We start from the raw sequence: 15,194 nt of genomic DNA on the forward strand, positions 1-15,194 counted from the left end.
AAGGCTGTAAGAACAAAAGACTAACCAGACTCCTTAGGACTGCACATTCCTGGGAGCCGGGACCAATCTACCTGACAATTATAAACTTTCCTTAAAGGCCAAGTAAGAAAAGCTCAGGAAGGAAGTTGACGCAGGTCCGACAAGGAGCTTATGAATCTCATCACTTAAAAAGCTTTCTCTGGAGATTTGCATTGCTTCTGCTAGTGCTGTACCTGGCTTCCAGATAAATACTCCTGAATTTTTCAATGCACCAAAAGTATGTTAAAAAACAACCGCTTAAATCTCCAGCACAAGTAGTTATTAAAAAAAAAAAAACAAAAAACAAAAACAACCGAAAGCTGCTCCTGACATCGCAGAGGATGCTTTGCTTATTCATGTAACACTTGGACAGCAACGTCTCGAGCAAGAAACTGCTCGATTTCTTCTTGGGTCATTATTGCAGACGCAGGAGCTGCTGTCACCGCTTCGGCCGGCGCTGGGCTCTCGCAGTTGAGGTTCGAAAAAGGGTTGAACCAACCCAAGGAGAAGGCACCACCGAACGCCAGCTTCATTCCTTCCCAGCCGCTGATCTTCTCCCAGGTTGGCTTCTGATTTTTGAGACGCTCAATACCCTGCAAGAAGAGAAGAGTGTTGGGTTGTCTCACATTTATAGCAGGTAATTGGGCACCAACCGCTGTAGCACGTGCAAAACTGCCTATCTATAGCCAGGATGTTATTCAAGTTCTAGTTAACGATGAAGACAGACGTCCTGCATTACTGAGAGTTTCGTCCCCAAATTTAACAACAAAACCCTAAACCAAGACCAAATTCACGGACAATCTGAATCTCCATCTCGGTGACTTATTTTGGTATCAGTTGCTGTTGATTTTTATGGTAAAGAGATGCCTTCTTAAAAGCCATCCCTTTTGGAACCACGGACCTCTTCACCCATTGCTTTTTTGGATCGGTCCAAGGAGTAACAAAATACAATTAGAACTTAAAATCTCACCTAATTTGAGCATTATTGCAATAGTTCAGATACAGGCAAAATACTGCAACTTTTTCCAACAATTAGGAATTTACCACAGCTGTACCTAGGCTTGTCACTAGAAGCTGACATAAGACCAAGCCTACTCCATGCCAGTTAAGAGCAAATATTTAAGAACACAATTTCCATTTACCAAACTGTCAAAGACAAATCACAATGCAAGCCAGATGCCCGCTGGGAGGTGAGGAAATCTGTACAGGTGGGAAGTGGAGGCTTCAAAAAGGGACCGGAGCCTTGGTCAGTCAATATTCTGATTCATTCTCCCTCCAAGAACATCACTTTTAGTAAAGCAAACATTTTGATTGTATTTAAATAACAGATCCATCAAATTTGGGCAGCGACATTTTTTTTCTGGCGGTCTTCTCCATGTAGAAATAAGGAACTAAGAATTTTTAATTATTCTTTTTTTTTTAAAGGCTACTGCTACGGGCACAACTTTCTATGCCCATCTTCTGCATCATGTAAGAGAGGCGTCAGATCTACAGCTGCCTCCGATATGCTCATGACGATATACAAGCGACCATGCAGAAACTCTGTTCTTAGAGAAGCAGGAATACTGGATCCAAGTTTTGAGACACTCAAGGAAAAGAAAAATGAGCAAATTCGCTTAAAACCATTTAAAAGCGCAGTTTTAGAAGAGCCAGATGAAAAACACACTCGTCACATCCCAGTTGTGCAGATTTTCCCTAACGACACCCACAAGACGTTTCACAGCTTTGCAGCGGGGGAAAGGCATACACGCAACGGCAGCCCAGCGGCACCGCGGCCGCGCTCACATAAATAACACAACGTTGTAATACAGCAGCAGGTTGGTTTTGCAGCAACATCGAGTCAGCGTAAGCAGGCCCAGGAGAAAACACACCGTAAACCGAAGAACTCCGGGCAAAGCTTTTGTGAGCTTCACTCACGCCCCGGTTCTCGTGCTGACTTAGGAGGAATCCAGCTTTTCTTTGGAATTTTTGGAATTTTCGGAATTTTCTTTGGAATACTTTTGGCATCCAATCTTTCTTTGCAGAAAGAAATGATGCAATACCAAAACCGAAGTCTTCAGGGTTGCAATTTCGGGAGAACTTCAAGCCCTGAAGGACAAACGTGCGCCTTGCCAACGCCAAGCACGGGCACACGTCCCCGCGCTCTGCTCCCAAGCTTGCCAACGCGCGATTCCGGGGAAAATCCCTCGCAGGCTCTGGCCCCTCGGGAGGGGACACTGGGTGCTGCCGCGGCCGGTGCCCGTCCTTCCCTCCCCGCCGGGCGAGCCGGGCGAGCAGCGGCGCTGGTGCCCAGCGGAGCAGAGCCTTGGCGAAGCGTTTCGGCACTACCGTCAGCTTTTCCTCCAGGACCCTCCGGTTCTGGGGGCTGCGCAACCGGGCGGCAGGCGCTTTTGCAGCTTAAACCAGAAGAACCACCTTTGGCTGTCGGCTGTTCCTTAGCAAACCGCAGAGGTTTCCAACACGTTGGTAACAAACGGGCACCGCGGCTGCGGCACCGACAGCGCGAGTATCTAGAGAGAAGGACAACAAGTAGCACAGGGCGGGAGGAGATACCGACACCGAGCTTTTAAACCCTTCCCCAGCAGCACAAGCTTTGACCCTGCTCCCAGTCACGCGCGCCATCCGGTTCGATCCGCGCTGCCAACATAGATGGGGAATGAGGATCTGTATCAGTTCTGGGCAGCAACACCTCTCTTCCCTCCCCAAAAAAAGGTCGGTCACCTGCTCTGAAGACTATCTGCTAACCAAGGTGAGAAGCAAGCTCAGGCTGGGCTTGTACCAATGCCAGACGAGGAAGCAGTTAATCAGCGCAGGCGAGGGCATACTTTCTCTCTCCCAGCCTGACCTCACTAATCCCTCCAGGCCACGTGTTGAAAATGAGCAGAAGTTTAAAAAATTGTGTCCTGGTCTAATTTCGGCTGCCTGCCCCCACGGTCAGTAGGGTGTGAGGTTTCGCCTTAAAAAAAAAAAAAAATCAAAATAGAAAAAAATTAAGGGGGATGGAAGGAATGCAGAACTGTTGAAGACATTTCATTAACTGTTTAATGAAACTTTTTTTTTAAAGTGTATTTACCCAAAATGTCTCACGGTTGAATGAGAATTTTGTATTTCAAATTAAACCAACACCTCTTTCTCTTTCCCATCATGCAGCTATTTCACTTTAAAAAAAGAGCTCTCAGAAAGCATCACCTTTCACTATTCCAAATTACATAATTTTGAATAACTACCGAAAAGACGTACATAGAGAAATATAAAATACTGAAGGCTCCCGCTCCAGCGAGAGGTACACTGTTGCAAACGTGGGGACAGCAAGACGAGGGTGACCCATTACCACTGCGATGCTGTCGGCTGTACCCTGTTTCTCCCGCTATTGCCCCCAGTGTCTGCTCCCGCGCGGTGCCGGAGGAGGCTGCTGGGCTGCGTGGCCCAAGCCAGAAGCACTCTGCAGGACAGCTCGTGCATGTTAGAAGACATGCATTCCTTTTGTTTAATATGCTATTAAAATCCAAAAGGGAAGAGCGAACAGAAGAGGCAAGCGTTACAACAATTTGTCCATTAAGGGGAAGACACAAGGCAGCGTTGCTATCCGAAATCATGATCAAGGCAGACTTTCCGTTAATTGTGTTTTCTTATGAGTGCAGCAGTATTTCTGCTTGAAGCACCCCTTCACTTTTCAATTTAAAAAAAAAAAAAAGCACCCCACCTCTGATCGAGTTTGCCCTTCAATGTCTCTTGGCCACGCTAAAACAGAACTAGCACCTAAAATCAGATTAGTCCTGCCCGAGAAAAATACTTTCCATGAGCACGTCAGTTAATTCTGCCTTTCTCATGTTCACATTTAGCATCATTCAAATTGCATCAAATCGCACCACCAAGTCGTACAGCGCAAGTAAAAACCGAGGAGCCCCGGGTTACCGAGACACGCGCATGACAGGGACCGATGGACGTTTCTGCAAGACGTGATGACGCCTCATTTAAAGCGAAAAGAGTTTCGCTGAAAACATTGATACTGTACAATGCTGTTTAGCAATTTGCATTTGTTCGAAACAAGAAAAACTGAGTAATTGCACATTTCTTCCACGATGGTCAAAATGCCAGAACAACGTAACCAATCTTCCCTCAAAATGCATACTGAGTAAGGGTAATTAATATAGACCAAAACTGGAACCAGTTGTTTTGCACCAGTGGAATTCATAATCAAAAAGGTTTTTAAAGCAATGAGCTGTACAGAGAGATGCACTCGTTCGTTAATTGCCTAGGTGACTATAGCCTCTCCTCTCAATATATTTGATTTTGCGTCAAGACAGTTTTAGGGCCGGATTCTCTACGGGTTCAGGTCACCACCATGTCTCGCCAGCTGAGCTGTTAAGACCGCCACTATTAAGCTGTGAGCATTCTCTGAAAAACACCATTGCATACTAAAATCAGAGCCACATATTTATTTACAATAGCGTTCCACTATCGGCAGTATCAGCACTACAAAACCAAACCCTAAACTATATGCTTCTGTCTGCTTGTGTACAGAAGTGGAAGTTCAGAAATCCGTTACAGATTTTTCCCAACATTTAAAGTGAAGAAAGAAAATAAAAACAGCAAACAAATTTTTGTAAAAGTTTTATTGCATTTGTTTTCCATATGGAAGCATTGACAGATTGAAAAGATGCAGCATTCACATTACTTCCAAAATGAGACATCCATTAAATTTCTCCTTCCCCTATTTCCCTCCCTTCCCCCATGGCTTTGAAGCAGTCTAAACAGGTCATTTTCCAAAAAAATACCATTTTACTTTAAACCAAGGAAATAAAAGATTCCTTGGAAGTCATGAACACAGCTGATTTGTATTTTTCCTTTGTTTGCAATTCATTTGATGAGCCCATGAGCGTCATGATCCAAAAATATAATAAAATTCCTGCCTGAACACAAGATGTCAGCTGTAGTTATGAATGGTTTAGCTCTACCCGTTTTTGGAATGCCTTCTGTCCCTCCCACTTTCATCACCACACAGTTCACAACAGTATGCATGCTCCTTAGCATAAATATTTCCCAATTTAAAACACCTCCAGGTATATGTGCGTATGTTTACACACATACACATGTATGCATAAATATGAGAAAAGATTTACAAAGCTCTAAACCAAGGCAATGCTAAGAATATAGAATCAATCACCCTGGTACACCTACACATCCCATCAGTATTAGTCTTCATAGTAATCTGGGCATTCAGGTCAGTTTTTCACATTTACACTGTTTAGCAGGCATTGCTCTAACAAGTCATTTACCAAGACAAACACACACAAACAAGATGATTCTGCTATTCTATACACTTGAAAATTAGATTTCTTTCTTTCCTTCAAGTGTAAGGCATTTAATAATCCAAAGAGTCTTCTAAATCTGCCACAGTTACCCTAACAGGGCAACAATTTCCTGTACACAAGGGAGGGAACAGACAAAATAATGCCAGAAAGATGGACTCAGTTCTGTGGCTGGAAGGAAAAAGGCAGGTGGGGTGGGAACTGGTGTTGGCAATGTTTAAGTACTTTGTATGCGATCACCAGGTCAACTGGCTCTCTTGCTGTGTTGCATTCTTGTCTTGCACCTTTTGGTAAGTGAAGTGTCTGCTTCCCCGCTCAAGTTCACTTATGAAAGAGCAATGTGCTCCCTCAGGAAGTCCAAAGGTGTCTGTGTAGAGCTGTTGGCACTCGTATGTCTTCCACAGAGCTCATCACAGTCAGGAGACAGCATGAGAATATACTCAGAAAAGGTGGGTCACAACAAAGAGGATCCCCTTCACATTAGTTACGCCATACAGAAAGCAGAGAGAAACAAAGGCCAGTAAAGTTAACATGATTAAAAAAAAAAGAAAAGAAAAAAAAAAGAAAAGCAGCAGCAATTTCAGCCAGAGATACAGAATTATCTAAAATTGTGGAATACAGGGCTTTTTTTTCTCTGCAATTATCAGCCATTTAATAGACATAAAAAAGTTTGTTTTGCTTTTTGTTTTAAACATTCATGGAAAATTTCTAACAGTAGTGCTGTAATATGTTTCTATTTTAGTGGAAATGCTGGTCAAGAATTCCTCAGACCACATACTGGTACGGGTCTGCTTTTCCTTGGTCTGGTGTTGCGAATGGGCTAAGCCATGCTATAGAGAACGGATGGCCAAATACTGCTTTCATGTTCATCCATTTTGTTTTTTTAGCCCATCTTCTCTCTTCCTTTTTCAACTGTTCTATTCCCTGAAAACAGAAATATCACATTTTCAGTCAAACACTCAGATTTTGGTAGTTCTGGATTTGGGAAAAAGTCTACTCTCAGTTACCCCTTATCCAAAGGATGGAGTGAAAAAATAAAAATTCATCTATACTGCCTTTTCTTCTCATTGTTTTATACTAAAAAAATATTAAGCATAGAAAGTATTCCTTGGAAATAAAATCACTTTGATTTTTTTCAGGCCTAGATATTTCATAAACCTTTTAAGACCTGCCCTCCAATTGCCTCTGATGTCAATTTAAAAAAACCCACAAAAACACCACCTGAAACCAAACAAAAAGTATGTACTTTAATGGCTGAAAGCATTATGTGCTAACTGGGTGGAAAAGTTTTAGAGGAAACCATTATAAGCTTGCAGACAAAAAAAAAAAACCAAAACCACAAACCCAAAGATAATCTCTATAATGCTCCCAGATTCACCAAGCAAGTTCAGGAAATGCCCATGGCTCAGTGTAGCTGAGTCTACCTGGTGCCTCTTCATGTTTCATTAGAATTACTGCTAAAACATGCATGGGCTGACAGCAGGGAGAAAGGGTTAAATGAGATACCGATTTGAGAGAAATCATTGGCACTGTTTAGTAAAGGTTAGAGGGAGAACAAAAATAAGCCATCAAGCAATCAGATGAAACATTCACTAGTCAATCATTAAAAAAACCCACAACTATCTGTATTGTGTCTAAAACCCACAAAGTGAATTTGGTCTCTCAGGAAAGCTATGCCTGGCTGCCACAGAAGCAAAATGAACGAGTGCAGTCACTGGAGAGCATTACTCTTCCATGGGTAGCAGTGGCAGGCAGATCACTGTTCTTTAACTTCAGACCTTTTGCAAGGTAAGCTTCTCCTGACCTACATGTCTCTCCTGTGCTATGGATTAATGCACTATAATACATTTGTGTGTCTCAAATTACTTATTCTGGGAGCTCTGCAGAACACAACAGGGGTCAACTGCAAGGGTTGTGCTGCTCCCTGATAAATGTCACCTCTAGAGACAACAGCAAAATACTAGGGTTCTGGGTCCCTTCAGGCAGAAAGGAACCATCCTGGTGGGACAGCGTACACAAGATGGGGAATGACTGGATTCCCAATGATTGGAAGAGGAAGGTGAGAAAGGGCAAGACACAGCCCCTGTCTTGAAAATGTGAAGTAAAACACTGCAAGACACCACACCAGGAAGAATTTCACCTGGAAATATTCCTCCGCTCAAAAGAGATTGTTTGCCAGACACAGCTAGCTCAATGCTAGCAAATCAACAATGAGACGCTCCACAGAGCAAAATCCTTACTGGTACATATTAAAAAAAGAAAACAAAAATGAAAACCCACATCCCAACAGGAGGGAGACCATATTTAATTTTTTATTTTCGATTGTGTCACTGTTCTTTTAACATCTATGATTTGCCATAATTTGAGAAGGGAAAAATTGGGGGACTTATTTGGGTGCCCAGCTGCAGGAAACAGCTTCTAGAAATTCTTGACAGGTTTCAAAGATTGAGAAATTCAGAGGATGATTTCACAGGCACCATTGCTGATTTACGCACTTATTGATAAACTCAAGCTTGGCAGGATCTGGTTGTTCTGTATGGCATTGTACCAAACAGTACAGTTTGGTACAGTGTAGCTGGGGCTTCTCCCAGAAAGAACAGATGAAGTCTTCCTCTGAACATAGAAGAGCCACAGTGTGAACATCAGCCTCTTTCAGAAGCCAAGCATTGAAAAAAAGTACTGCAAGGAGGGATGGGCTCTCACAGTCTATAATGACAGCCATAGCTCACCAACGGCAGCAAAAATGCCTGTTCTAGCTTCAACTGGCCATGGACAAACAAGTGAAGAGGAAAGAAAACCAAAAGAGGCATGGGAGCAAGTAAGAGTTGTCACTCTTTTAAGACTACCACTTCTCTTCAACCACTCCAGTTAATTCAGGTATCTGAGCATGCTTGGTGAAGGCCAGCGGTATTCACAAGTGTGGGAACATCCCCAGGAGTCACCAGCTTCATCTTTACTGAAGTGGGCAAATGCAGGGATATACAATGGACTGCAACACTACTATGTAATCTCTACTATGCCATCTTTGAATTGGGGACAACATGGTGGCTTTGCAGCAGACTACACTCAGCAGCTTTCCATGAGCCTACTCCACTCCCTTTTCCTTTTCCCTCTGGCAAGAGTTTTTGAACTGTTTAATAAGCAGCTAAAACTGGAAATCTTCTAGACTAAAAGAAGCGTGCGCGTGTGTGTGTGTGTGCGTGTATATATATCCCTTCCCCACCTACTCATCTTGGCTTTCCAGCACATAAAGCTGTAAATAGTGACACTAGGGGACACACTGCTGAATTTCAGCCAATACCAATGTAAAAGCACTTAATTAACAGAAAAAAGGTTCTCAAATCCACAGGGACAAATACTCTCTACAGAGTAATCCCAGTTACTAATGCCTACCTTATCAGAGATACTGTCAACACAGCGACCCAGACAATGCAGAGGTGTATGCTACTTCTCACAGTACCCTGCAGGGAGCACAGTCCAGCACTGTGCTAGCTCAGTTTATCACACTGGGTCTTTCCTCAAAGGGTACACATACATGAACTTCCCGTGCAATGAGGTAAAACCCTGGAGCTCTTCGCTGTTCCTGCAAACAGTGAGAGAGGCAGGGTAAAGGAGAATGTGTGCGACACCCACCGTTTCATCAGTGCAGATGGAGTGTACTTGGGTCCCAAACATAACCGAGGTGAAGATGAGAAATAGGAGAGCCTCAAAACACAAGAGGATGAGAAGAATCACTGTAGTTGGTGGAGAGAAGGAACTGCATTCTGTGAAGACAAAACAATGGGAGTTGGAAGGGGAGAGATCAGATAATGCAGCAGCTGCAAAACATCTGCTAAGCCACTAGTTTTCCATACTCAAACTGTCAAAATAAGTTATACGATCACCATTCTCAAAAAGATGCACAGGGAAGCTCTGACATTCTTGAGGATATTCAACAATGGAATGATCACTTCTGCAAGTTTAAAAAAAAAAAAGATAAACAAAAAAACCCCTGCAACACTTCAAGAATGCACTTTCTTTTCCATTTAGGTGTTTCCCCAGCACACTGGCTAGGACTCCACTCTACTCCATTTCACCTCTAGCTTCTCTCTTAAACATTAATCTTAAATTAAACATAAATCTTAAATTAAATTTCATTGATAAAGTCCCATTAGAAATCTCAATATGGTGGTCAGGACACAAGGATAATTATTTATGTAGCACCAATATAAAATCAGAGTATGCTTCCTTTTATAGCTGCTCTAAGCCATAACCTAAAGAAGGGCAGATTAAGCCAAATTCTTGTTTTTCCTCATACTCTATAGTGCAAACTCAAGCAAGAGCTTAAAAAAAAAATATCTGAGAAGGTAACTACAAAGGAGGAGCAGAAGAAAAGAGGAAGGAAAATGTTATAGGGCAAAAATCATAGTGTTGAGTGTTGTAAATATCAGAACATCTCCAGATTTTTCTGAAATTCAAGAATAAGTATCACCAAAAAAACCCCCACTTTTCTCATGAGATGTTAAGCTTTAACAGATACACCATAATCAGGTGCTAACACAATCAGCATAAATCCAAGGCAGCTGGAACAACAGATCCATCTCTCCTAACTGCTCAGTTCTGCCACCTATATCTGGGAGAGGTGGGAAAGTACTTCCCCCACAGATACAGTCTCTGAGAAAGTGGGCAAAGGAAATTCTATCTTTTGATGTATCTTTCTCTACGGCCTGGGCCACTGCAGTCAAATCCAGGCATTCTCAGTGACTGCTGGCAACTGTTTTACAAAATTTTGAACTGCAAAACAACCTTGTCAAATTCAGCTCGTATGTGTAAATGCACCCATTCTCCGCACTTCATTATACTGAATAACAAAACTGAAATTCCAAGAAAACGTAGCTAATGCTCTTCCAAAAAATCCACAAGCAACACACACATCTGCACACACATTCTTTAACAGCTTGCTGTTTGTCTCGTCATTACCTAGAGGATTTCCCATATCTATCTGTGTTTTTAAAAACACATCTCAACTGGCTCTGTGAAAATTTATTCAATGGCTGCTCCAGAATGAGGGCTGGGTTTTTTTTTTTTGGTGTGGGTTTTTTTTGTTTGTTTGTTTGGTTTTGGGGTGGGTTTTTTTTGTGGAAAGGAATTGTTTGCTCTTGTGAGAGTGGACTTTTGGATCTCAGCATGTTTTACTGGCAGTCTTGCAAGAATGACTCACATTAGCCTTTTAAAAAATACATACACATTCTTCTTATCTTGTGTTGGCATTCAGGAAATTAGCGCCGCGTTCACATCAACAGTAGATCATTTCACAAGTACTATCTAGGTGTCTTTACATCTCAGCTTCTAGGGAGAAGCTAGGCAGTATCAGGTTTAAGTTGAAACAGGACTTTGCAGGACAGAGATCCCAGTGGGTCAAAAAAAATTATGAAGTTCCAGGACTGATCATGGGGGGGAAAAAAAAAAAAAGAGATAGCATAGCAGAGCCCTGATAGCATTCTCCTGACACCAGCATAAAAGGGGTTGCCTTACAAAGAAACTACATTATAAGGTCTTATTCATGGTCTAATCTGGTATTTTAATGAGATACTTTGTTAGTACTCACTTGTCCAGTCTTCTTCAAAGCAATACAAGAAGTGAAATCCCACCATGATTAGAGCATGCAGAGAAATCAGTGCTATATACATCTGAAAAATAAAGGATGTAATATAGGTGTCAGGTAAGTTTAAAGACCAAAATGCTAAACAACAAAACACACCCAAAAAACCCCAAACCACCCCAAAAACCACCAAGCCTAAACAAGCACCCTGAAGTTGGCAAATGCCAAGGCTACACAGACTAATTCTGGCCTTACTAACGGCTCTGAGTGCACAGGAGGGAGACTGCTTAATTCAAAGCCAGGGGGACAGAAAACCCAGCCTCCTGCCCCCCAGCGCAGCCTTCCACACAGCTTACTGCCCTTATCTCTGCTGAGTACAGCCCAACTTTCAGAGAACAGCAACACTCTGACATCGAGGTATCATGTTGTCAAAGCTTATGTCCTTGCTCTTGAGAGCACTACAGTTTCCCGGAGAAACAACAGCTAATTCGTTTTAACCACAAAAAGCACTTTATCTGTTTTCCAGCATGAGATTTAAAAAAAAAAAAAAAAAAAAAATCATTTTTCTGAAAAACTATTTTTCCCTGAGGCAGACACTGGTATGGAAAGTTTCTGTCAAGCTTTAATACATTGTACTTAATCCTTTGTCTTTTAAATTAGGTCTTAGCTTTGTAACAAAAAGCTTTAAACTATATGCAATGCTACACATACACTACAATTTACCAAGACGGGTAAAAAGATGACTCTCATGAACCTACAGACTGACAAAGGTCAGCCGACATTGGAAGCAAGAGAGATTTTATCACAAGAAACCCCTGTGGAAGCAGTAAAAGATGTCAGGAAAGTATTTTGTTTTTCCTTGCAAGTTGAGCGTGCTACCATTCTTTCAACTCCTCAGGTCTCAAAAAGAATAACCAAGAACAAACCCAGCAACCCTTATTTTGTTTCTCTCAACTACATTAAGTGTTTAATACAGCCTGCTTGAAAGTAGATGTCAGTTTTAACAGAAACAGAAACCTTTTGATAAGATTTCACCTAGCTCACTCCTGATGGTGAAAAAAAACCTTGCTCAAGGGAAAGAAACGGGATTCATTCTGTTCTGTAATCCACATCCTAACAAACCACACCACAGAACAAGAAGTCTTTCCATTTAACTGAAAATCTCCCCCTTTTTACTTGGTAATATGAGAACATTCTTCCTCGAACCTACAGATGTCTCAAAAGATTTATTAATAAAACAGCAGCCTTGTTACTCCCACGGGATATTTGCAGTTGGCTTTGATGAAACAGATTTCAACCCTTCCATAAATATGTAGTATTCAAGTTTGCACTCCTGTTTTCTTACTTATGATGCCACAGATATAGTACAAGAAGTCAAACACCTCCTTGGTTTTCGAGTATAAAAATAAACCACTTGCAAGTAAAAGGTGGATAATTCTTGCCAAAGGGGATGTAGATTTCTCACTCCTTGCTTAAGATGTGGCAACAGCTCTTATTCTATGATCCCACACAGGTACTCATACAACTACAACATTTAGGAACCCTTTGTATGGCCTGGGACCCTACCAGCCACAGTACAGTGTAAAAGGATGGCCCACACATCAAAGAGCTCAACACCACAATAAACTACTCACATTACAAAATAGATGCTGAACAACTGTCAACACAAACCTCACAAAACCCTAGCAAATACTTCTTGTGACGCCTTTTTCCCCACTGCTGTGTTGTGTGTGTTCCCTAACTAGTGAAGCAAGTCTGCAACAGTTCCCAGTAAAGTTATTCTGAAAGAAGAAGGAAGAGAAAGGCAGCCTTCGGAGCTGCTTCACAGACTACACACAGCATTTCAGCGCTGCCCACTAGACAACCTCAAACACCACTTGCAAAATACTTACTGTAAACAGTACAAAGTACTTCTGGTTATTCTCTCCTACACAGTTATTGACCCATGGGCAGTGATGGTCCATTTTCCGAATACACCTCTTGCAAACACTGAAAGAATACAGGTCTTTATTTATAGCACATTTCATTCCAGGAACACAAGATTTCACAGGGGTTTGGGAAACACAGAAACTAAAGAATCAGAGGTGAAATTTGAACCTAAATAAATTTACCAGTCACCATGTTTATACTTGTGGTTTGCTCACTTGACTATGTCTGTTCAAAATGAACCATAAAATACCAAATCACCATTGTAAAAAATTAATTTTTTTTAAAGACACTTAGCATAATCACATCAGTGGTTCTGCCAAAATATGGTTTGAACAATACAATCAGTCAGATGGAAAAACATCTGTGATTTAGTTTGGTTTTAATCTATTTGGTGAAAGTGTCCACAGGTTAAAAACAAACAAAACCCAGAAAGATATGAAAAGCAGTAATGAATAAAGATATTTTTCAGAGTCACTAACAAAAGACTAAGGTTTATTTACCAACATTAGCTGGTAGCAGGAACTTGCAAAAAAGAAAATTAAATAAAGTATTATAAAAGATTCTTGACATCAAGGTAAGCCACATACTAGCATAAAACAGCTGTGGCAATCAGTCAGGAAGACAGTACCACAATATACATTCAAGGTAAAATTAGATGTTAAAGCACTTCACAAAAACAGACTAATAAAAATCAAAATTCAAATTCTTGCCAGCATGAACATTGTGGCGAGAAGACAAATAATTAAAAGACTATTACTTTCCCTGAACATCATTCTCCTGCTTAGTCAGTAACTGCTTCAACTCACATAATAAAGGAAGCCTTTTTCTCTGCCGCTTTCTCATATGGTAGGAGACGAAAGGCAGTCTCCTGATACCACATTGCACAAACAAGCACAGAAATCAAATATGAAAAAACACAAAACCCCAAAACAAATGAACAATAGACCCAGAAAGGAAACAGCCATTCCAGAACAATTCTGGCAGCACTGAAACAGAGGGCTCTGATTGAGGTCTCTGCTAATTTTGTTTTTCTTCTTATAACAAAAAAATATTTTGACCTTAATATAAACAATAAACTTCAACACCCAAATGCTTAAGGGAAACTCAAACAAAAACATAAACATGTTCTTATGAGCACATAAATAATAGAAAACCTCGTCGTCAGAACAGCCTTGCACTCCCTCTATACAGTGGGAGGGGGTAATCCCCAAGGATACAGCCGTGCCTGGAAAACAAGAGAGTTGCTATAGCCCTGATGCTAAATGAAAGGTTGGTCAGGCAGGCCCCAGCCTCCCAGCATGGGCCCAGATCAGGAGCTGCTTCTCCTCAGGCAGGCAGAGGTACCCTGTTACCTGCCAGCCCCAGGTGCAGTGGAAAACAGCAAAAGCCTCGTTTTGTTAGAATAAGCAGCTTGAAATTATTTTTGAGCTACACGAGGACTAAAATCAGCTGGCACAGTAAAAACATTTTATCTGCCAGATAACGTCATACTTAATATGACAAGTTTCAATTACTGGTTTAAAAAAAAAAAAGGCAGGGGGGCAGGTGGTGTAAAGCAGGAGGATGCCTCCCTGAGGTCTAATGTACTGCATGCAGACACACACGCACATCCCTTGGCCTCTGAAACAGGTAAGTACCGGAACAACCCCTTCAATTGCTCCTAGGTCCTAGTTCCCCAAAGGGACAACCTGAAGCAGCCGAGCCAAAGACGACCTCTGTGAAGGAGGTAGCTAAGGCTGAGAGGAGAGGTTTTATTCCACACACATGTACCAAAAGCAATTAGATGACAGGCAGAACATGAAACAGTTGGTGGAAAAGCGAACACAGCAACTATGACTGAAAACTATAGGCAGCAGGGATTGCCCATAGTCAGACACTCTCTCCCTGCTCAACCACCCAGCTTCCAAATGCTGGCAGGAATACTTTGCTGGGCATGGAGAACTCAAAAAATAGCATATGTATCAAAAAGCACCCTGGCCCCTCAGGCATACAGCTAGCAGTAGCTCTGGCTGATGCACAGGCACAACCTTGGTGTGTGAAAGTCCAATAATCCCCCCTATCCCACAGAAAAATGTTTGACTGAAGATTCTCAACAGCATCAGTGCAGCATCAGTGCTCAGTGGCTCAGTTTCCAAAATCTTAATGTCTAAAAAGTTATCTTAAAGCATAGAAAAAAGGACCATGAAGACGAGGGTTTTTGTTTAGCCCAAGAGTCTTTTTCATTTACCTACACTGTGAGTCATCAGCAAGACAGCATTTTAGATGCAAAGTTTCATTCATAATTGAAGAAGTGTCAGAGGGGATTTTACAGTAGCATTAATAAGTAATAGGCATGATCACATTGCTCCTGCTGA

The 15,194-nt window shown here is 41.7% G+C and overlaps 1 protein-coding gene across 3 annotated transcripts in view; it reads right to left on the minus strand.

The window, feature by feature from the left end:
• Positions 1-368: 368 nt before the first annotated feature.
• ZDHHC3 (zinc finger, DHHC-type containing 3) overlaps positions 369-15,194 on the minus strand; it is an 18,910-nt gene continuing 4,084 nt past the window's right edge. Inside the window, exons 3-7 of one of the 3 annotated variants that reach the window (XM_010287090.1) lie at positions 12,804-12,900; positions 10,918-10,999; positions 9,568-9,583; positions 8,964-9,162; positions 5,513-6,254 (exon numbers count right to left, since the gene is read on the minus strand). In XM_010287090.1, the coding sequence (XP_010285392.1) occupies positions 6,096-6,254; positions 8,964-9,162; positions 9,568-9,583; positions 10,918-10,999; positions 12,804-12,900 (553 nt within the window). In that variant the 3' untranslated portion in view covers positions 5,513-6,095. Of the gene's footprint in view, positions 612-5,512; positions 6,255-8,963; positions 9,163-9,567; positions 9,584-10,917; positions 11,000-12,803; positions 12,901-15,194 lie in introns of those variants that run through there. The other 2 variants (XM_010287089.1, XM_010287091.1) reach the window with 2 other exon arrangements.

This window comes from Phaethon lepturus, unplaced genomic scaffold, assembly GCF_000687285.1.
Source record: "Phaethon lepturus isolate BGI_N335 unplaced genomic scaffold, ASM68728v1 scaffold46745, whole genome shotgun sequence".
Classification (NCBI taxonomy): Eukaryota; Metazoa; Chordata; class Aves; order Phaethontiformes; family Phaethontidae; genus Phaethon; species Phaethon lepturus.